Source organism: Lontra canadensis, unplaced genomic scaffold (assembly GCF_010015895.1).
Source record: "Lontra canadensis isolate GAN:19392208 unplaced genomic scaffold, GSC_riverotter_1.0 scaffold18, whole genome shotgun sequence".
In the NCBI taxonomy this organism is placed as follows: domain Eukaryota; kingdom Metazoa; phylum Chordata; class Mammalia; order Carnivora; family Mustelidae; genus Lontra; species Lontra canadensis.
Genome location: NW_022631012.1, coordinates 22,146,540 through 22,170,306, shown reverse-complemented (window position 1 = coordinate 22,170,306; position 23,767 = coordinate 22,146,540). Strand labels below are relative to the sequence as shown.

At 40.5% G+C, this 23,767-nt stretch overlaps 1 protein-coding gene across 1 annotated transcript in view; it reads right to left on the bottom strand.

Moving 5' to 3' along the window:
* The window catches only part of STAT4 (signal transducer and activator of transcription 4), a 96,117-nt gene that overhangs the window by 6,000 nt on the left and 66,350 nt on the right, over positions 1–23,767 (bottom strand). The window contains exons 12-18 of the mRNA XM_032860207.1: positions 23,290–23,349; positions 22,970–22,987; positions 22,790–22,883; positions 20,960–21,004; positions 5,018–5,101; positions 3,884–3,982; positions 1,334–1,469 (exon numbers count right to left, since the gene is read on the bottom strand). Of these exons, the coding sequence (XP_032716098.1) occupies positions 1,334–1,469; positions 3,884–3,982; positions 5,018–5,101; positions 20,960–21,004; positions 22,790–22,883; positions 22,970–22,987; positions 23,290–23,349 (536 nt within the window). The remainder of the gene's footprint in view (positions 1–1,333; positions 1,470–3,883; positions 3,983–5,017; positions 5,102–20,959; positions 21,005–22,789; positions 22,884–22,969; positions 22,988–23,289; positions 23,350–23,767) is intronic.

The following is a 23,767-nucleotide window of genomic DNA, read 5'->3' as shown; positions in this document are numbered from 1 at the left end:
TTATCAGAGGAGAAGGAAGAGGAAACCACACTCTAGTAAGAATAATGAAGGATGAAACATAGTGGACATGAACATAGCTTATATAGGAGATAGCAAGAGCTGCCTGATGTTGGTAAATAAACATAACATAAATTTATGTAAGTTAGACAGCTTAACAATAACCCACAACCTTCGGACCAACAAATTTATGTAAGTTAGATATAGTCAGATCACCAGGAGTCCTAATTACTAATAGAAAAAGAATGAACTCAAGATCCATTGGGCAATAAGAAGCCATTGACTATTTTGATTCAGGGCGATGAAAGGGTACAGGAGTTTTTATCTAAATTTTTAAGGAAATTATACTCATAAGGATAATTTCATAAAGATCTGGAAGGACATGGCTGCTATCTATACTACATATTAAAAACTTTATTCACGCAACAAATATGCCTATCACTGCAGTTTTTAAACTAAATAAGTTCAAAAAACATATTTGCATTAACTAATTTTTTTAATATTCCCCAAAGATCTGATTCATTTAAATACCTGTTGAGCAGTAGTGGATCCAAGTGGCATCCCAGCAGCACTTGCCAAATTGCACACGAGTTCACTACTGATGTGCAAATGCATCTGTGGCCCTACTTTGTATGCAATTCTAGTACACAAATATGCTAGTATACGAATGCCATCTTAACTCTTTTTTGGTGGTAAATATGTTCACCCCAGACTTGTCAAAATATAGATATCTTTTGAAATTGTTTTAGAAAAATCTTACACTATAGTCACCACAGGAAGTACCAGTGATTCTATTTTGCAAACTTTAAACATGTTAGTCAAAACTGAAATTTTCTTGATATGGAGAATTAAGTATTGTCCAGGTGGCTTTTAATTTCTATTAAATTCCCTGGTGCTGGAATCAGCTATTGTCGAGTTGGTTAAGGACCATCGTGATATTAGTAGGAAAGTCAAAGCACCATTAAGGCTTCACATCACACTCAGTGGAAATGGCATCAAACACCCCGGAGACTGGAAAGCAGAATGGAAAGGAAGGGGCTTTGGAACTGGACAGGCCTGGTCTGTGTCTTGGCTTTGCTATGTACTAGCCACGCAGGCATGGTAAGTCACTTTACCTCTGCATTTCAGTATCCCCATCTATAAAATGGATGGAATAATGAGTTACCCTTTCCCAAGAAAGACGACATAGCATTTAGCTCTGTGCTTGGCAATACGGTGGGCACTCAATAAATTGTGACTATCATTATTATTATTAATAGTAGTAATATCATCTCGCTCTTTAAAATGCTCGAGGACCCCAAACAGAGGGCAGTCTCCCATATCTACCCACTCTCACCTGTAAGTTTCTCTGCTAACATATTGAGCTGATCTGAGTTAAGGCCACGGCCGACATACGATGAAAACTGCCAGCTCATCACTTCCAGGAGCTGACTCAAAGTGGCAGATGGAGGGTTATTAAAGAAAACCAAGTTCTGAAATAGAGTCGTAATGATGATCAAAGTCATTAATCACATTGAACACACTATAATTCAGTATCCAAAATGCGTGTTTTAAACTCTTTAGGCCAATCTAAGTTAATATACAGAATATCACTTCATCTCTGATGTGCTTTTTAACTGACACTGATTTTGTCTTTTCCTAAAGAGTTCCTTAACCCTTGGGTCCAATAAAATATATGGCTCCATCTTATCCTTGAAAGAACCATTGGGCATTTCTTAACTTTCCTTGGATTATGGGCTATCAATCAATTCATACAAGTACTTAATACTGTCCAACAAATCACTGGGCAAATATTCTTTTCTGAAATATATCAATCTTAAGCAAAACCTATATTGAGTTATTTAATTAGTTTATTATGGATTGGTACAAGTTATACTTTGACCAAGCAAAGAATCCCAAAGCACAAAAAGCTAAGCCTTAGGCTAACGTCGGTGACCCTACAATGTGAATTCGTAATTAACCTGAGTCCTGTTTTGTGAACAGTATAGTGGTCTTTCTCTTCTGATCTGGACAAGAGAACCTTCTGTATGACTAACTGCAAACAAGATTGCTTGTGCCAGAAACTGGGTCAACAACAGTGAAAGAGAAGACTTCATTTTAGATTACTGGAAAGCAGAAGGTGTGAAAGCCAAGAAAGATGTTTCAAAGACAGAAGGAGGAAAGAACTGAGTAACGTAGTGCATATAGGGAGAAGCATAAACTACACTGGGCAGCAAGAAAAGAAACCACCCACGAGATTTCAGACGGTGGGAATAAACGAGGATACAGCCTCCAACAGGAAGTGGGAGATAGGAAGGGAAGGAATGGAGAGAATTTCTAGAGAAGCTGTTTCCCCTGAACCAGAGAACTGTGTCTGGATAAATGACCAAACGGCAGAGAACCTAATCAAGGTCTGGGGACTTAGGTCTTGAAGCAGAAGAGCGTGGAGAAGAGAAACTAGAGTTCGCTGTTATGCTGGACTCCGTGCCTCTCCACTGTAAGCTGTACATGACCTGCTGCCCACGTTCCTCATCCAGGAGCAGAGCGGAGTCTGGGATGGTGCGTGTGACAACTCCGGTGGCTTTCTGACAGGAGGAGGATGCTGAGGAAAGCTAAGTGCAACAGTGCTGCACTCGGAGGACAGGGAAGTGACCCATCTTTCCTCCTCCACCTTGACGTTGAATGAAAAGCTCTGAATATGTGTAGCACCTAATGGGAATGGCATTTAATTCCAGGGCTGTAGGCTTTTCTTGGTTTTAAGGCAGGATAACTTCTCTAGTGAGCCCCGCACTCACTGCAGCCTGGGAGGAAGTGACACACCACACTCCCTAGGCAGCCTTCCTCTCTGCAATTAATCTGTCTCGGATGCCAGGGCAAGGGAGGATAAGAAGGAATCAGGCCAAGTCATCTTCCATGTTGTTTCCTTACTGGGCACATTTTTAAAGAAGGAAAAACACTCAGAGCTAACTCATCACATCTGTTCTTATTTTGCTAGAACCTAAGGTAAAAAAAAATTTTTTTCCCTGAAGAGTGAATATTTGCTTTGAATTAGGAAGAAATGTTATTTATATTTGACCTATTTTCTCTAGGTCTTGTGTTTCCAAGACAACACACCGAGATTTTGTAAGAGGGAACAAGGGGAAGGGCTGACTCATCGTTTCTTGTTGCTCTTTTCCCCGGGTGTCTTTTAAGAAGAGCATCTGTTTTCAGCTAGCTTTGTAATTTGAGGCCAATTTCTGATCCATGTCTCAAATAACCACCAGATGGCATTAAAACTCAATTTGGGCCTAGAACGGATTAAATCTATAATCAACTTGAAAATTTGTCTAGTCAGAGGGTAGTTAGGCAACATTGGATGATATTCTAGTCATTTATTTGGAAACTAATTTTCTACCTTTGTAGAAAAGTCTGTGTGGAGGTGTGGCCAGAAGTAGTTAAGGAGGTGAACACAGCAGTCAGACATTAAATTCCAGAACAAGAAGTCTCCCGACAGTCCCGTTAACAGAGCCACCTGGTGGGTCTAGAACTCTCTGTGAGGCACATTGCTGGGAGGGATCAGACCCACAGAAGTAACCAATACCCGCCCATCAGTTTTGCCGCCAGAATTCTTCCAGCGTCCAAGTACATCAAAACACATCACTTTAAATATAACATGAGAGAGCATTCATGCGACTAAATATTAAATATATTGGAGTTCTGGGAGAAAACAACCTACAAAGACATGCCAAATTTCATATATATATATATATATATATGCATATATATATATATATATGAAATTTGAAATTTGTCAAAAAACCCATCTGAATCAAGACATATATATATGATTTTTTATTCAGATGGGGTTTTTGACAATAAAACAAATCAAATAGAATTAAAGGAGGAGAAATAGGAACAGAGACTCTACCTGCGAATCACTGGTTGACACATTGTACCAAATGATGGATGCCCAAGCATTAGGTAACTGACTGACATTGGAAATCATCACCACAGGTAACGAGCTGGTCTGGTTTAAAAAAAAAAAAAAAAAGCACAGTTATTACAGGTAGTTGCACCTTGTGCTGATTTTATTCTTGATCCTGTCCCCTAAAGGGCCAGCTCAAGCTAGCTCTACTCCTTTAATCCTGGTGTCTTTCCTGCCCTGGTTACTAAAATGGCTTGTGAAGGAGCGGGAATTTTCTGAGCAGATATGAATCAAGGTGTAGGGATGGAAGAAGCCATAAAAACGGGAATCCTTTCAGAGTGCTTGGTCACTTAGCTTCTCCAGTATTTTCCCTCGACATCACACAAATGTTTATACTTATATCACATACAGCAACTAATTAGAACTTGTATTGATTTTGTGGCTGTACTCTTAATAAGTTACTATAAGGAATTTAATTTTAAATTTATCTATGAAATGGATCAACATATTCAATTTATGATCTGACATCTAATGAACGTCAGTGGTAGACATGGGCGTTTTCACTGCAGAAGATGGGGAGGGAAGCAATGTCGGATGCTTTATGAGAAAGACAGCGGCCTGGTCTGCTGTGACACTCAGCTTAGCAGGGCTGGGACTGTTGTCCTCAGCCTCGTGGAACAAACAAAACAGGCTTTCATGGACCAAACCTACGTTAGTCCCTTCTCGGTAACAGTGGCTAGATTTCTGTGGACAGTGAGATCCCTCAGTTAACAGCTCACGGAAACAGAAACAGAAGTGTGGGAAGAAGAGTCCCTACTCATGACTCAGAAGATCCCAGAAAACGAACCAACAAACATGCAATCTGGGCAACCAATTATTCAATAGATATTCAACTGATAATGCCCATGAGATTTGATCATTGTATTTAACCAGAATAGTATACATTCTAATAGTAGAATGTTGACTAATTAGTATCTATCTGACATATTGGTTTCTTAAACTAAAGTTTCTAAACAAAATTCTAAACAAATATGATAAAAAGGGAATGTACTAATACCCAGAAAAGACTCAGCTTTCATCTATAAATGCCAGCCAATGACTGAGTATATTATTAGTAAATACTTGATTGACGCCTACCTCCAAATCTATGGTCAGGCCATAGAGGCAGATCTGTGTTTCGAAGGTTATAGAATGAAGCTCTTCAGTCACCATGTGACAACCCTAAGGAAGAAAGAAATCAACTGTTACCTTACAAATGTACTCCTGCTATCTAGTATTAGGTCTGCTTCTATAAAAATTAACAAAGTCTTAAAGTAAATACCCCAAACATTCTCTGTTACGGGAATATCCTTATTTAAATATCTTAAATATCTTACTATTTAAAAAAGTTATTTAGAGTATATACAGAGTGAGAAATCTTATTTCCACAAAAGAATGTTATCAAGGTAATTTATGACTTTTAACATTCCTGAATATTTTCATCAGCTTAAATGCAGACCAATAATTCTTTATTTTTAATTTTTAAAAATTAGTCCTTCTGGGTTACAGACTATTAATAAAAGCAAGGCATATGTATATAGATATAACAGAAACAAGTCAGTGTGATAATGAATTTGTTTAAAAAGTAAAAGGAAGTATTTTTTAAGAACTAAAAAATAAAACAAAAAATAGTTGTGCAACAGAATCAGAGGGCAATCAACCCAAATTATAGGAAGAGATGGAGGGTTCCTACGGGGATGTCACCAAGAAAAAAGGAAAACACAAAAAACTCAAATTGACCTGTTTGACCATATTGCAAGATGTTTCCAAGTTTCAGGGTGCCTGGGTGGCCCAGCCAGTTAAGCATCTGACTCTGATTTCAGCTCAGGTCATGATCTTAGAGTTGTGAGACTGAGCCCCACACTGGGCTCCCTGCTCAGCACAGAGTCTGCTTATTTCTCTCCCTCTCTTCCTTCCCTCACTGTGCACTCTGTCTCTCTCAAATAAATAAATAAATATTTTTAAAAAAATCTTATTAAAAGAAAGAAGAAACTTTCGAGTTTTGAAGAAAAGTTTTAGGCTACATTAGTGAGAGTTACATAAAATAAATTGATCGAATAAAATGAAATTAAGCCAACTAATAAATCCAGGGAAAATTGGAAGTAATACAAGAATGGAAATGCAATTATACTATAATATAGGGTTCAGCTGTTAATGATTTTTATATATTCATACTAACATTAATGCCGAATATATTGATAAACCAAAATATATTCTATAATGATATTGTAAAGATGGGGGAAATTTATATGTACAGAAAGCTGGTATAAAAGAGTCACAGTTTTCTTTTATAGAAAGAATTCAGGAGCTAAATATATAAACTTTTTAAAAATCAAGAAACATTAGTGTGATATTAGCATAATATTAGCATGTAAGACTCAAAAAATGATCGTCTCTGGAAAGTAGGTTTGGGATGGGAAGGAGTGGGACAGAAATTGCTGTTTTTCTCTAATGAAGTTTTATGGCACCTTGCTATGTGCCCAGGACCAGCAGCATTATCAGCATCTGAAAACTGGTTAGAAAAACAGGATCTCTGGTCTCATCCCAAGCCAGGAATGAGTCTGCATTTTAAGAAGAGCTTCAGGTGGAATTTGGAGACGATGAGTGTCCGTGTGCTTCATCCACATTGTGTTTCATTTCAAAAGAGATGTGGAAAATTTGGAGATGATGTAGAAGGATTAAACAATTTCATTTTAAAATTTATTTATATATAATTTTAAGTAGTCTCCTTGCCCAGCAGAGAGCCCAACATGGGATTTGAACTAACAACCCTGAGATCAAGATCTGAAATCAAGAGCTGGACACTTAACCAATTGAGCCACCCAGGCACCCTGAAGGCTTAGACAGTGTTAAAAAATAAGGCCTATGGGAATCTATAAATGGAAGAAGACTTATTGAGACTAGCAATGTCAGTGTGGCGTTGGGGGCAGCAGAGTCAACCCTAGAAGAAATGATCCAATATTGAGTATGCATTAATACCGAGTTGCAATCTACTTGTATTAAATTTCAAATGATAAAATTGGTTCTAATATGATGTTGTGAAGGACAATTGTGTGAGGAAGACTTCACTGACAATGAGGAATGTTAAACTTAGGGTTTGTTACTGAGAAGGAAGGAGAGAATTAATGAGTCCTCTCTCGCTTGGGTTAGATCACTGTTGGTGCCTTACATTGACTTGAGGTAGCTAGAGTCACTAGAGTGGTAATGCATCTTACTGGGTTAGTAGAAAGTTATGCTAATGGAAATTTTGCTTGAAATTCCCTTAGACCACCCCTAAAATTATTCCCAGTACATCCAACACACAAAATATCCAGCCCCTCCCCCCATATTGAAATAAATAAATTGCTGTTTCTTCAGTTGTGCATGAGATGAAGTAGTCAGCTTGGGTTTAGGCACCAAGTTGAGCAAAATCCACATTTTTTAAACAGAAAATCTCACCGCCCTATAGGATGCTTCCACTATGCAAACCCTGAGACAAATGAAGAATCCATAATTTCATGTTCACCAATGAATGTCTTTCACATTCCCACTAAGTTCAATGGTGGACAGGATGATCTAAGTCTGCACAGAACGTTTAAGAGGCCTGAGACAAGCACACAGACGGAAACCTACATACCATGTGTCTAAACATTTAACCATTATAAATCAAGTTAACAATTGTGAAAGTATGGTATAGTCTCCTGCCTTGACATCTAAGCTTTCATAAGACCTAACTGGCCAGGTTTTAACTACTCAAAGTTCCAATGGAACATGGTAGCTTGAAGAGATCAAGGCCATTCTGGACCATTGCCCACCCCCTGTCCTCCACCTCTGTGAGGGGCCTCACTGACCGGTGTGGCCCAGAGGTTTCTGCTTGTGCCTGGAAATGTTTGCATTGATGGTGCTATCTGTGCTTGGGACTCTGGGACACTGCCTTGACCCCATAGACATCCCCCTCTGTGGGGAAGGCCACAGCTGGAGGACAGTTGAAGGGAGTCTTTTTGAGTGTGAGGTCCCAGCCATCCCCCATACTAGCCTCTATGGTTTAATTTATACAAATAACACACATGTAATTATTCATGATGGATAATTTCCTTAGATCTTTGTGTCAGGGCACCTGTGTGTTCCCCACCAAAGTGTGAGAAACCAGGACTCCACAGACACAGCAATGGCACTCAGAGTTGTCCCTTAGCTTTGGAAGAAGACAACATGCTTTAGTTACACGTCACTGAACTGGAATGTGGATGGTGAGAGGTCTCCTCAATGACACAAACTAATTTCTTTTGTATTTTTAAGATTTTTTTATTTATTTGAGAGAGAGCAGGGGAAGGGGCAGAGGGAGAGAATCTTCAAGCAAACTCCCCACTGAGTGTGAAGCCCAACGTGGGGCTCAATCCCAGGACCCCGAGATCATGACCTGAGTGGAAGTCAGATGTCTGACCAACTGAGCCACCCAGGCGCCCCTCAAACTGATACCTAATGGTTATCTAAAGCCCCTGGTGCAGTTGTGAGGCACATTTAGAATGAAATCCAGCAAGGACGCGGACTATAATACTCATGCCTGGAGAAAAGCAGCTCTGATAAAAGGAAGCATCATTAACATTCAAAGCTCACATGGCCATAGGTCATAGTCTTTATTACTTTCTGAGTGTGGTCCAAGCCAGGGACAATATTCAATTTCTCATTCCCAGGATCCATTCTTTGTAGACTGGGGAAAACACCACAGATAAGATGCACCATTCATGGCTGTGTTTAAAAGCCATCATGTGAGATGATTATGGATTTAAAATACCCATATTTATGATATTTTTATTATATGCCACTGAATAATGTAACTGGATTGACTTCATTATACTTGTAAAGAAAAACACACATGGGATAATATGCTAAGAAACTGGAAAATTGGCAGAACTACTTGACCAGGCTCCTGGAAAAAAAAATATACACAATCTTTAAAAGGTAGGTATAGATGTCACCATTCTTTTTTCTTTACTCGGCTCAATGCCTAATAATATACCCTGGAAATCTAGAATATGTTAAAAAATAGTTACGGCTTTTGACTTCAGAGGAAACCTCTGTTAAGAAAATACAACTGGGGGAGGGAGGAGTCAAGATGCCGGAGAAGTAGCAGGCTGAGACTACTTCAGGTAGCAGGAGATCAGCTAGATAGCTTATCTAAAGATTGCAAACACCTACAAATCCAACGGGAGATCGAAGAGAAGAACAGCAATTCTAGAAACAGAAAATCAACCCCTTTCTGAAAGGTAGGACTGGCGGAGAAGTGAATCCAAAGCGACGGGAAGACAGACCCCGGGGGGAGGGGCCGGCTCCCGGCAAGCGGCGGAGCCACGGAGCACAAAATCGGGACTTTTAAAAGCCTGTTCCGCTGAGGGACATCGCTCCAGAGGCTTAACCGGGGTGAAGCCCACGCGGGGCCAGTGTGGCCTCAGGTCCCGCAGGGTCACAGAAGGATCGGGGGTGTCCGAGTGTCGCAGAGCTCGCAGGTATTAGAACGGGGAAGCCGGCTACAGAGACGGAGCCGAGGAGTGACTCTCAGCTCGGGGTTGCCTTGAGCCGGTCGCAGGCTCGGTCAGCTCGGAGCGCGGCCGGAGGCCAGGGTGACGGGAGCAATTGGGCGCTGTTCTCTGAGGGCGCACTGAGGAGTGGGGCCCCGGGCTCTCGGCTCCTCCAGGCCGGAGACTGGGCGGCCGCCATCTTCATTCCCGCCCTCCGGACTCTACGGAAAGCGCTCAGGGAACAAAAGCTCCCGAAAGCGAACCCGAGCGGATTACTCAGCCCGGCCCCTGGTAAGGGCGGTGCGACTCCGCCTGGGACAAAGACACTTGAGAATCACTACAACAGGCCCCTCCCCCAGAAGATCAACAAGAAACCCAGCCAGGACCAAGTTCACCTACCAAGGAGTGCAGGTTCAATACCAAGGAGAGCAGCGGAATTCCAGAGGAGGACAAAGCAAAGCACGGAACTCATGGCTTTCTCCCCATGATTCTTTAGCCTTGCAGTTAATTTAATTTTTTTTTCTTTTTCAATTTTTTTTTCTTCTTCTGCTAAATTTTTTTAACTTCTACCCTTTTCTTTTTTAATGTTTTTTAACTAGTTTATCTAATATATATATATATATTTTCCTTTTTATATTTTTTCATTATTGGTTTTCTTTTTTTATTTGTTTCTTTTTTTTTCTTTTCTTTTTTTCTTTCTGAACCTCTTTATATCCCCCCCCCCCCCCCCACGATTTGGGATCTCTTCTGATTTGGCTAAAGCATATTTTCCTGGGGTTGTTGCCACCCTTTTAGTATTTTACTTGTTCCTTCATATACACTTATCTGGACAAAATGACAAGGTGGAAAAATTCACCACAAAAAAAAGAACAAGAGGCAGTACCAAAGGCTAGGGACCTAATCAATACAGACATTGGTAATATGTCAGATCTAGAGTTCAGAATGACGATTCTCAAGGTTCTAGCCGGGCTCGAAAAAGGCATGGAAGATATTAGAGAAACCCTCTCAGGAGATACAAAAGCCCTTTCTGGAGAAATAAAAGAACTAAAATCTAATCAAGTTGAAATCAAAAAAGCTATTAATGAGGTGCAATCAAAAATGGAGGCTCTCACTGCTAGGATAAATGAGGCAGAAGAAAGAATTAGCGATATAGAAGACCAAATGACAGAGAATAAAGAAGCTGAGCAAAAGAGGGACAAACAGCTACTGGACCACGAGGGCAGAATTCGAGAGATAAGTGACACCATAAGACGAAACAACATTAGAATAATTGGGATTCCAGAAGAAGAAGAAAGAGAGAGGGGAGCAGAAGGTATATTGGAGAGAATTATTGGAGAGAATTTCCCCAATATGGCAAAGGGAACAAGCATCAAAATCCAAGAGGTTCAGAGAACCCCCCTCAAAATCAATAAGAATAGGTCCACACCCCGTCACCTAATAGTCAAATTTACAAGTCTTAGTGACAAAGAGAAAATCCTGAAAGCAGCCCGGGAGAAGAAGTCTGTAACATACAATGGTAAAAATATTAGATTGGCAGCAGACTTATCCACAGAGACCTGGCAGGCCAGAAAGAGCTGGCATGATATATTCAGAGTACTAAACGAGAAAAACATGCAGCCAAGAATACTATATCCAGCTAGGCTATCATTGAAAATAGAAGGAGAGATTAAAAGCTTCCAGGACAAACAAACACTGAAAGAATTTGCAAACACCAAGCCAGCTCTACAGGAAATATTGAAAGGGGTCCTCTAAGCAAAGAGAGAGCCTAAAAGTAGTAGATCAGAAAGGAACAGAAACAATATACAATAACAGTCACCTTACAGGCAATACAATGGCACTAAATTCATATCTCTCAATAGTTACCCTGAATGTTAATGGGCTAAATGCCCCAATCAAAAGACACAGGGTATCAGAATGGATAAAAAAACAAAACCCATCTATATGTTGCCTACAAGAAACTCATTTTAAACCCAAAGACACCTTCAGATTTAAAGTGAGGGGGTGGAAAAGAATTTACCATGCTAATGGACATCAGAAGAAAGCAGGAGTGGCAATCCTTATATCAGATCAATTAGATTTTAAGCCAAAGACTATAATAAGAGATGAGGAAGGACACTATATCATACTCAAAGGATCTGTCCAACAAGAAGATCTAACAATTTTAAATATCTATGCCCCTAACGTGGGAGCAGCCAACTATATAAACCAATTAATAACAAAATCAAAGAAACACATCAACAATAATACAATAATAGTAGGGGATTTTAACACTCCCCTCACTGAAATGGACAGATCATCCAAGCAAAAGATCAACAAGGAAATAAAGGCCTTAAATGACACACTGGACCAGATGGATATCACAGATATATTCAGAACATTTCATCCCAAAGCAACAGAATACACATTCTTCTCTAGTGCCCATGGAACATTCTCCAGAATAGATCACAGCCTCGATCCTAAATCAGGTCGCAACTGCTATCAAAAGATTGGGATCATTCCCTGCATATTTTCAGACCACAATGCTCTGAAGCTAGAACTCAATCACAAGAGGAAATTTGGAAAGAACCCAAATACATGGAGACTAAACAGCATTCTTCTAAAGAATGAATGGGTCAACCAGGAAATTAAAGAAGAATTGAAAAAATTCATGGAAACAAATGATAATGAAAATACAACGGTTCAAAATCTGTGGGACACAACAAAGGCAGTCCTGAGAGGAAAATATATAGTGGTACAAGCCTTTCTCAAGAAACAAGAAAGGTCTCAGGTACACAACCTAACCCTACACCTAAAGGAGCTGGAGAAAGAACAAGAAAGAAACCCTAAACCCAGCAGGAGAAGAGAAATCATAAAGATCAGAGCAGAAATCAATGAAATAGAAACCAAAAAAAAAAAACAATAGAACAAATCAATGAAACTAGGAGCTGGTTCTTTGAAAGAATTAATAAGATTGATAAACCCCTGGCCAGACTTATCAAAAAGAAAAGAGAAAGGACCCAAATAAATAAAATCATGAATGAAAGAGGAGAGATCACAACTAACACCAAAGAAATACAGACAATCATAAGAACATATTATGAGCAACTCTATGCCAACAAATTTGACAATCTGGAAGAAATGGATGCATTCCTAGAGACATATAAACTACCACAACTGAACCAGGAAGAAATAGAAAGCCTGAACAGACCCATAACCAGTAAGGAGATTGAAACAGTCATCAAAAATCTCCAAATAAACAAAAGCCCAGGGCCAGACGGCTTCCCGGGGGAATTCTACCAAACATTTAAGGAAGAACTAATTCCTATTCTCCTGAAACTGTTCCAAAAAATAGAAATGGAAGGAAAACTTCCAAACACATTTTATGAGCCCAGCATCACCTTGATCCCAAAACCAGACAAGGATCCCATCAAAAAAGAGAACCACAGACCAATATCCTTGATGAACACAGATGCAAAAATTCTCACCAAAATACTAGCCAATAGGATTCAACAGTACATTAAAAGGATTATTCACCACGACCAAGTGGGATTTATTCCAGGGCTGCAAGGTTGGTTCAACATCCGCAAATCAATCAACGTGATACAACACATTAATAAAAGAAAGAACAAGAACCATATGATACTCTCCATAGATGCTGAAAAAGCATTTGACAAAGTACAGCATCCCTTCCTGATCAAAACTCTTCAAAGTGTAGGGATAGAGGGCACATATCTCAATATTATCAAAGCCATCTATGAAAAACCCATCGCAAATATCATTCTCAATGGAGAAAAACTGAAAGCATTTCCGCTAAGGTCAGGAACACGGCAGGGATGTCCGTTATCACCACCGCTATTCAACATAGTACTAGAAGTCCTAGCCTCAGCAATCAGACAACAAAAAGAAATTAAAGGCATCCAAATCGGCAAAGAAGAAGTCAAACTATCACTCTTTGCAGATGATATGATACTATATGTGGAAAACCCAAAAGCCTCCACTCCAAAACTGCTAGAACTGGTACAGGAATTCAGTAAAGTGTCAGGATATAAAATCAATGCACAGAAATCAGTTGCATTTCTCTACACCAACAACAAGACAGAAGAAAGAGAAATTAAGGAGTCCATCCCATTTACAATTGCACCCAAAACTATAAGATACCTAGGAATAAACCTAACCAAAGAGACTAAGAATCTATACACAGAAAACTATAAAGTACTCATGAAAGAAATTGAGGAAGACACAAAGAAATGGAAAAAAGTTCCATGCTCCTGGATTGGAAGAATAAATATTGTGAAAATGTCTATGCTACTAAAGCAATCTACACATTTAATGCAATTCCTATCAATGTACCATCCATTTTTTTCAAAGAAATGGAACAAATAATCCTAAAATTTATATGGAACCAGAAAAGACCACGAATAGCCAAAGGAATATTGAAAAAGAAAGCCAAAGTTGGTGGCATCACAATTCCAGACTTCAAGCTCTATTACAAAGCTGTCATCATCAAGACAGCATGGTACTGGCACAAAAACAGACACATAGATCAATGGAACAGAATAGAGAGCCCAGAAATAGACCCTCAACTCTATGGTCAACTAATCTTCGACAAAGCAGGAAAGAATGTCCAATGGAAAAAAGACAGCCTCTTCAATAAATGGTGTTGGGAAAATTGGACAGCCACATGCAGAAAAATGAAATTGGATCATTTACTTACACCACACAGGAAAATAGACTCAAAATGGATGAAGGACCTCAATGTGAGAAAGGAATCCATCAAAATCCTTGAGGAGAACACAGGCAGCAACCTCTTTGACCTCAGCCACAGCAACATCTTCCTAGGAACATCGCCAAAGGCAAGGGAAGCAAGGGCAAAAATGAACTATTGGGATTTTATCAAGATCAAAAGCTTTTGCACAGCAAAGGAAACAGTTAACCAAACCAAAAGACAACTGACAGAATGGGAGAAGATATTTGCAAATGACATATCAGATAAAGGGCTAGTGTCCAGAATCTATAAAGAACTTAGCAAACTCAACACCCAAAGAACAAATAATCCAATCAAGAAATGGGCAGAAGACATGAACAGACATTTCTGCAAAGAAGACATCCAGATGGCCAACAGACACATGAAAAAGTGCTCCATATCACTCGGTATCAGGGAAATACAAATCAAAACCACAATGAGATACCACCTCACACCGTTCAGAATGGCTAAAATAAACAAGTCAGGAAATGACAGATGCTGGCGAGGATGTGGAGAAAGGGGAACCCTCCTACACTGTTGGTGGGAATGCAAGCTGGTGCAACCACTCTGGAAAACAGCATGGAGGTTCCTCAAAATGTTGAAAATAGAACTACCCTATGACCCAGCAATTGCACTGCTGGGTATTTACCCTAAAGATACAAACATAGTGATCCGAAGGGGCACGTGCACCCGAATATTTATAGCAGCAATGTCTACAATAGCCAAACTATGGAAAGAACCTAGATGTCCATCAACAGACGAATGGATAAAGAAGATGTGGTATATATACACAATAGAATACTATGCAGCCATCAAAAGAAATGAAATCTTGCCATTTGCGACGATGTGGATGGAACTAGAGGGTATCATGCTTAGCGAAATAAGTCAATCGGAGAAAGACAACTATCATATGATCTCCCTGATATGAGGGAGAGGAGATGCAGCATGGGGGTTAAGGGGATGGGAGAAGAGTAAATGAAGCAAGATGGGATTGGGAGGGAGATAAACCGTAAGTGACTCTTAATCTCACAAAACAAACTGAGGGTTGCTGCGGGGAGGGGGGTTGGGGGGGTGGGGTTATTATGGGCATTGGGGAGGGTATGTGCTATGGTGAGTGCGGTGAAGTGTGTAAACCTGCGATTCACAGACCTGTACCCCTGGGGGAAAAATATATGTTTATAAAAAATAAAATTAAAAATAAAGTACTCATCTAAAAAAAAAAAGAAAGAAAATACAACTAGGGGGTGCCTGGGTGGCTCATTTGGTTAGGCAACTGCCTTCAGCTCAGCTCATGATCCCAGAGTATAGAGATCAAGCCCTACATCGGACTCCCAGCTCCACTGGGAGTCTGCTTCTCGCTCTGACTTTCTCTCCTCTCATGCTCTCCCTTTCCCTCTCTCTCATATAAATGAATAAAACCTTACCAAAAAAAGTCTGTTTCCTGGGTTATCTCTCTAAAGAAAAAAAAAAAAGAAAGAAAGAAAGAAAGAAAAGAAAAGAAATTATGACCTGGATAAGGCTAATTTTCATCTAAGTTCTTTGCTCACTTTTTAAAAAAAAATTATTTATTTATTTGAGAGAGGAGCACAAGTGCGGGGAGGAGCAGAGGGAGAGGAACAAGCAGGCTCCCCACGGGGCACAGAGCCCCGAGGAGGGCTGGTTCCCAGGACCCTGAGATCATGACCTGAGCTGGAGCCCAGAGCTGGACGCTTAATCACCAGAGCCACCCAGGCACCCCTCCTCGCTCATCTCTTAACAAGCCGGAATCTCTGCTAATGTTGCACGGAGTAGAAAACAACTAACAATAGTATCCCAGTCACTGAATGAATATTTGTTGAATACCTATCACTTGCTAGACACTGGGTTAGATGCTGGGAAACAGTGATAAAAGAGGGGAATAGTGGTACAGTCCCATGAGAGATAGACCTCAATCACAGAATCCTAGGAAATAAACGGAGATTGACAATGAATTCTCAAGCCATCGAATGAGGGGACTCCATGGGGGGTGTCCCATAAATAGTCTACATTTTTAGTGTTATTCTTGTATCGACATCTCTTTTTATTTTTATTTTTTTTTAAAGATTTTACTTATTTATTTGACAGATACAGATCACAAGTAGGCAGAGAGACAGGCAGAGAGAGGAGGAAGCAGGCTCCCAGCTGAGCAGAGAGCCCGACGCGGGGCCCGATCCCAGGACCCTGAGATCACGACCTGAGCCAAAGGCAGAGGCCCTAACCCACTGAGCCACCCAGGCGGCCCTCGACATCTCTTTTTAAAGGTGTTGCCTTTAAAGGCATTCAGAAGGAAATCAACTTTCTGTGAAAACGGCTGGGCTAGTTGGCACGTGAGTAGCCTATCTGTGTTTGAGAACAGCAAACCTGGAAAGAACATCTGTTTGACTATTTTGTTCCGTGAAACCCAAGTCGCCCAGGCTTTACTAATAGCTCCTTTGTGCTTCATGACGTCCCACCACGTAAGCAAAGTTACCCAAGCCCACAGTCTGAGGCGAGAACTGTCGCTGGTCAGTCACCGCCCACACCCGAGGAGTGTACTCCAGAGGCTGCCGTACCAGTTTGCCTGTTCAAACAGTTTCCACATTTCAACGATGACTCTCCAGCCACCTTTTTGCCCGAGAAGGACCTCTGGGAAAGCCTGCTTCCTGCGAATATTTATTTTATAGGGACCGCCTGACACCTTCCAGGTTTGGCCATCTACTAGTGATGGGATTGTGTGTTCATGGTGGCTCTTTCAAGGAAAGGATGAAGGTGGGACAGAGAGGCAGTAGTGGCTAACCTTGATTTTGTGACAGCACGGTCACAGATTTCCATGGGGGGTTGTGAAATGCCAAAGCAAATTATTAGAATTCCTTTAAAAAAAAAAAAAGAAGCAAACAGCATACTCTATGTTGCACTTTCACAGATTACAGAACCTTAGTCAAAAAAGCTTCAGAAACGGTCTAAATCCATGAAACAACCTTGAAACATAGTCTTGAAAAGAAATTCATCACCTGGGTTCCAATCTGTAAAATATATAAAATAAAGCTATCTTGACTGAAACAGGGCTGGGGGGCCCAGAGCTCCAGCTTTCACCAACCTCCTGCCCCCAAACCCAGAGACGGCTCCTAGAGCAGGTCTGTGGCTGTTCTGGGACAGAACGCGTCTAATGCAGCTTCCTGCCTTCATCTAGCCCGACCGCCCGGCACATCCTGCACATCCTGACCGACCACCTCGTTGTGGGTAACGTGAGTCAAACAGCCAGTGCTGTTTGACTCACGTGCTAGGGAGTGCTGGGGAGATTCAGGGAGGCGCTCCCAGGGAAACTATCATTCATGAGACTTTTGTATGTTCTCAATCATCTAGTAAGTATCCAGTCCAAGCTCTGACAACCCCAAAAGCAGAACTAAGCAGGCCAATCTGTGTGTGTGTGTGTGTGTGTGTGTGTGTGTGTGTGTGTCTGTGTGTGTGTGTATCAGATGCGAGTGGGGTGGGGTGGTAGTAGGAACCCAAGACATGTGATCCTATAAAAAGGGCCTACACATACATACATGGTGCTCTGAGGTCTCAGGGACCTGGAGCTAGAGGAGGACATGCTCAGGGGCCCTGGAAAGGGACCACCTCCAGCCAAGCGCTTTGGCAGGTGGGTAGAGAAGGGGAAGCGTCAGCACTTTGTCCTAAGTCAGGGACCATCCTTACCGATCTTTCCCCACCTATGTGAATACGTTTCTTTACAAAGGGGCAGCCCTGGGAAGTGGAGCCAAAGCAGATGCCTGCACAGCGCAGCGTGGCCAACTCTCCCATGCACCATCTCATCTGATCCTCTAAACGAGGCTGTAAGTGCAGGCCAACCCGATCCCCATTTTTGGGACTTAGTGAGGGTAAGCGGCTTGCACAAGGCCAGCTGCCTGCAAGAGGCAGCCCCCAACACGGTGCTATTTCCAACTCCCAACTGACGCATGGAGGAGACAAGGGAGAGGTCAACAAATTTTCCTGAGAAAGCATTATTTTCAATTTCTTTAGACTTCATAAGGATTCTGGTGTGAGAGAGTGATGGGATCTCTGAATCAGGGGCAAAGTGGTAACAGTACGAGCAGGAGGGCAGGAGAAAAGACAAGACGCTACCCGCACAGTTGCAAAGACCCCCCCTTCTAGGAATCCCCGCAAACTGAGGGAGCGCACTGAGGCACGGGGCAGGAGGAGGTCGGGGCTGCGCCTGCCCGCCCGGGTTTTATGATCCCAGACGCAGCACCGCACAGAGGCCAAGAGCATGGACATGGGAGCCAAACTGCCATGGCTGGAATCTTGGCCTGACCAGCCTGTGCCTCAGTTTCCCTACCTAAAATAAGTGCACGAACTCTCCCTACTTCATAGCACTGTCACAAGAATTCCATGTACCAGTGTCAGTGAAGCTCCTGGTGCCCAGCATATGGTTAATGCCACGGGGGGTTTGTTAAATCCCTTCTTATCGGGCTGTGAACTCCCGCTGCGGGTGCTCAGATAAGCGACGACTACCATTTGAAATCTGAAAATGAGCTATCATGTCCCAGCTTCCTGTTCTCCTGACATTTTGGTTACTACCATCTCTGGCCCTGTGACTTTATGAACTCTACCTTATCTCTAGATCTTCCCTGAGCTTCTTCCGGACTTCTTTTGATCGCTCCTACTGCCTGGCCAAGCCCCTGATTTCTTTTCTTTCTGAGCCCACTTCATATGTTTTTGACTTTTCAGTAGTTCCTATATTACATGAAACAAGTCTCCGGTCTGTGGTGTGTTTTCCATGTACCTAGGCATCATACTACGATTCTATCAGTAGGGGGAGCTCAAGGAACAGCTTAAGATAAAATCGAGCTGGCCAACTTAGGGGAAAAAGGGAAGCATAAAATCATTCTGACACGACTGCACCATTTTGTTATTAATCAGAAAATAAGAGGAAAAGCATTCAGAGTAATAAGCAGACACTGTCGATGAGACATTGCTTGGTTATCATATCGTGGAAGGTGATTTACGGAGAGCTCTGCTCTAGGGAAGCCCCAGTAAGGACTCTCGTTTTACATTCATAATGACGACGAGCTGGAGAAGCCGAGCTCTTTACCTTTATTCCCATTTGATCCGTTTTACTGAGGAACAGCTCAGAAGCACTGTGGTTGTCTATTCAGACTTAGCAAATACTGTTCGGGGAGGGGCGCTGCATGAAGCGTTAGCAGCTCCGGCCAAAATCTCAGTGAGATGCATGAAATGACTTTTTATTTATAATGCGCTAATGTTTCAATTAGGAAATTGGGAAAATCTTTATGGATTTCTATGAGGTGGGAACCGTAATTCCTACTTATCTGGTTTACGAGAATTTCCTTAAACTCAAAAGCTCTGCCTCTGTGATATCGGGCGGTAGAGGCCTGTTTGCTGCTTGGCCCTAAACCAAGGCTGTACCCTGAAAGGAAGGCTTAGCTCATCTTTGCTGTGGCTGTGATATTTGGCAAATGCCCTTTAAGAAACAAGTAAGGGAATCAAGAATTCTTGGAAGGGGAAATGCAGAGCATTAAATGTTGTGGTCAATCTTTGTGGTTTTGTGGGGAGGGCTAGATTGATTGCAGTTGAATGCTGGGTTTATAAAGTGCTTTTTCCTTCCAGATAATTCAAAGAGATTTCTCTCAGCAGCGGTGACTGTAAAGCCAGGAGAATGAATCCATACCAACCACACCAGAAATAAGTCTCCCTGCTTTATAACAGCCTTGTGTAGATGACCTTACACATACCGCATCTCTGAGCAGAGCGTGTTGGGTGCTACTACCCTGATCTGTTAGAGGAAAAACATGCAACATTTCTCGATCAGATCATTTGCAAAGGATCACATTTTCAGTCACGGTCAGAATGGACTCAAACCCAGGTTTTCTAATTCCAAACAGGTCCTAGAAATCGAGGCCAATAAAACAGATGATCTCCAAGGCCACTTTCAATCCAGATCTGACCGCTCTATCATTTACTGACTCAAATGCAAACACTTGGACCACATCCGTGTGTGCTGTTAATCAGTTCATCCAGTGGGATGCAAACCTTACGTATACGGGCAAAGTGATACCATAAATTAATAGGGCCGTTTTTCACCTGCGATTTTCACATCATAGGTCATGAAGTTTGAGATGTGCCTCAAATGAGTGATTTTAAGGTATGTTGTAATAGTGGAGGACTGACTCAAGACTTATGGCACACCTGTAAAATGCAATATGAACACCACTTTGAGTGCTGCTCTCCAAGAGTATTAAGGTTATGGAAAGCTGTTCACCTTACATTGTTATGAGGGGAAAAAAGCAGGTTATGAAACAATCTGTATTCATGTATATATAAAAGTAATATATACATAGATAAAGATCTAGAATGATGTGAACCAAGATGTTAATAGTTGTTCTTTTAAGAGGGTGTTATTATTTTTTTTTCATTTATTTGAGACAGAGAGAGAGACAGAGCATTAAAGCTGGAGGGAGCAGAGAGAGAGGAAGAATCAGACTCCCTCCCCTGCCCCCTGAAGCAGGGAGTCTGACGTGCGGCTCCATCTCCGGATCCTGGGATCATGACCCAAGCTGAAGGCAGACGCCGAACAACTGAGCCACCAGGTGCTCCAAGAAGGTCTTTTTATATGCAATTTCTGGTTTTCTCCTTTTTAAGACAAAATTTCTTATCCTGTCTGCAATTCTCAAGCTTTAATTTGTAACCAGAGAAACACAAATGTGACTTTCTATAAAACTATAAAGGGCAGCTTTAAAGCTTTAAAAAAATAAGAGATGATAAGGCTATTTCCTTAAAACATGATCTTGTAGAAACATTCTGTACCTCATTTCCTTTGCCTCCGGCACCGGACTTCATTTCCTTCGGTTGCTTTGCAAACAAAGAATGACATCGTTTAGACGGAGAAGTACTATCAATCAAATATCAAGTTGATCATACCCGTTATAGTGATTTTCTTGGCCACAATTTTGTCTTTTAGAACAGTAACTCAATGTCTTCTAATTCATGGAAACCTAACATAGTTGCCCAGATTCAACAGAAAGAAGCTCTCTGTTTCAGCTCATGGGACACCACTGTAGAAACTTTCTCGGAGGTAAATGAACAAGTTGGAATACTCTTAAGACTGTGTTTTTCAGCCAACATTTTGGAAAGAGAAAATCATGCTGTGATGTTTATCATCTACTCAGCACTCCTTTGTACCTGGAAGGTAGCGCCTGAGCTAAGCTGTGATGATTCTCAGTCCCTGTGAAAGCGAGTCCAACACAGAGGAAGCTACTAAATGCATTAGAGACTTAATGACACAAGAAGGTTCAGGATATAGATTACTTAATTTAAAGAAAAAGGCAGACAACAAGTGTATATAATGTGTACAGTCTGATCCCACTTGAAAAGTAAATACACATGTATGTATGTAAAAGAATAAAAACAAAAGTAGTTAACAGTGTTACAAGGTAGTGAGATACAGATGATTTTTAATTTTTAAGTTTTTGCTTCCCTGATTTTCTGCATTTAGTTTTGTATTAAAAATCAATTAAAGTTATTAAGCAAAAGATAATACATTTAAAAATGCTTTGCAACTAAAAGAGGACTTAAGATTTTGTTAATTTGTATATTATACCTGCTGGAAGAAAGACCTAACCACTTTTTCGTATGTCCCTTGTTCTTTTCCACATGACTTATTTTGAGAGACAGACATCTCTAAGTTAAGGGTCTCTTGCAGATTTACTTATTAGCAAACGTCCATTACTGAAATTTTCTCAAGGATAGAAATTGAATGTAAGCAAAAAGAGAGCTAGTTATTAGGATGTATAACACAGGACTTGTCTACTACACTTTATCCGTCTCACACTGGAGGGATTCGGTTAAAAAGAAATGTACTCTTCAATACTAAAGATCAAACAAAAACAAAATCAAAACCAAAAACCAGCATAAATTGGTATATGCAGCTATCTATTAACCTGCATTTTATCTTTTAGAAAGACCCTTTGGGGCTGATTCGGTGGTGCCCGGCACTCAGGTGGGGTAGTTCCTAAGTGCTAATAAACCAGAAGTAACATGCATCTGGCAAGAAAGCGGTAGAGTCTTTGGAAATCTAAGAACCATGCAAAGAATTAGAAAGAAAGCAGGAAGGGAACTCTAGGTTAAGAGGAAGTGGTAAAAACAAGAGGCAACAGGGTGAGGCTGGGTTAGAAGCTTTCTAGATATGCCAAAGCAGACCGTATGTGACTGCTATACCCAGGAACATCCTACTTCCTCAAGCTACTCCTAATATGAAAGTACTTTCGGCCAGACACATTGTTGCTGGATATCATGTCTTGAGGAGATTTTAAAAAGTAAAAAATAAATCAGGAATGCCTATCTGTTATAAGACCAATTATCTCTGTCATCTTTATCAAAATAAACAGACCAATTGTTGTCTAGATACTAGGTCAAGGTACTATATCACCAATGTTGAGAACTCAGACTTCTGAGTTAAGGATCCATGTTCTTTCTGCCATTTTTAATTCTTCAATGATGGCATGTTTTATTTCTCAGTATGGCCCTTAATCGCATATAAGAAACCCCCCAGACCCAAAATACATTGAATTATAAGGCCTATTTGTAAAGATGTATCTGATTTGGGGAGGGGGAGAAGCTTGTGTAATTGGAACTCACCAAATGTCGAAATTCTACTGAGAGACTCCCATTAGAAGATTCTTCAATGGACATGGCTTTGACATGAGTTCCACAAAGGACAAATCTTCGATTGCTGGGGGAAAATCTTAGCTATTTACATGGTCTCAGATAAAATATATTTATGAGACCAGCAAAAGAATTCTAAAATAAATTTCTTACCTTAGAGTTGAAACGTTCCTGTAAAACCAAGAAGATTCCTTAAAATGAGCTATTTTATAGATCTAGTAAAAATAGTCTTTAATACTTTAGAGGGTAGTATAATAAAGTCATAAATTTTCAAGACTTTATGGTAGAATTTTTTAAAGTAAGTCTTCATTGGAGTTCTATTAAGTGTTTGAACTTCAAAGTCAAATATTTGAAGTACATTGATATGTAATGTTAGAGAAATACATTGAAAAGTTTGAAATCATTCTATAAAAATGAAGTTCTTTTTAAAACGTCTCACATTTTCATGTTTCAAAATGAAATTAGAAACTTACTTGTCAATTGATGCTTTCACCTTTACCTGATAGTTTAGTTCTGGCAATTTTATTAGTAGTCTGAAAAGACACATAAATAAAGAATCAGAAGCAAAAATGAATAGTGTTAAGAGCTTTTTTATATCTTAATATTTAAATATATTTATGTCATATATATAAATAAAATTTAGGTTATTTCTAGTTATATGTTAGTGTGTTTTAAAAATGTCCAACTCATCGTTGCATCACTATGTTGCACACCTGAAACTAATATAACACCGTATACTATCCTGGAATTAAAATACAATGAAAATAATTAAGAACAAAAATGTCCAATTCTTTTTTAGTTTGTCATGTTACTGATATTGACACCAGCCACTTAATATCATCCTGACAGACATCTGAAAGGTATTTTCAGTTGATGTGCGTTGGATAATACATGGCTAGAAAAATAGCTATACATTTTGGTTAAAGCCCACATTTGGATTAAAGGTAAAAA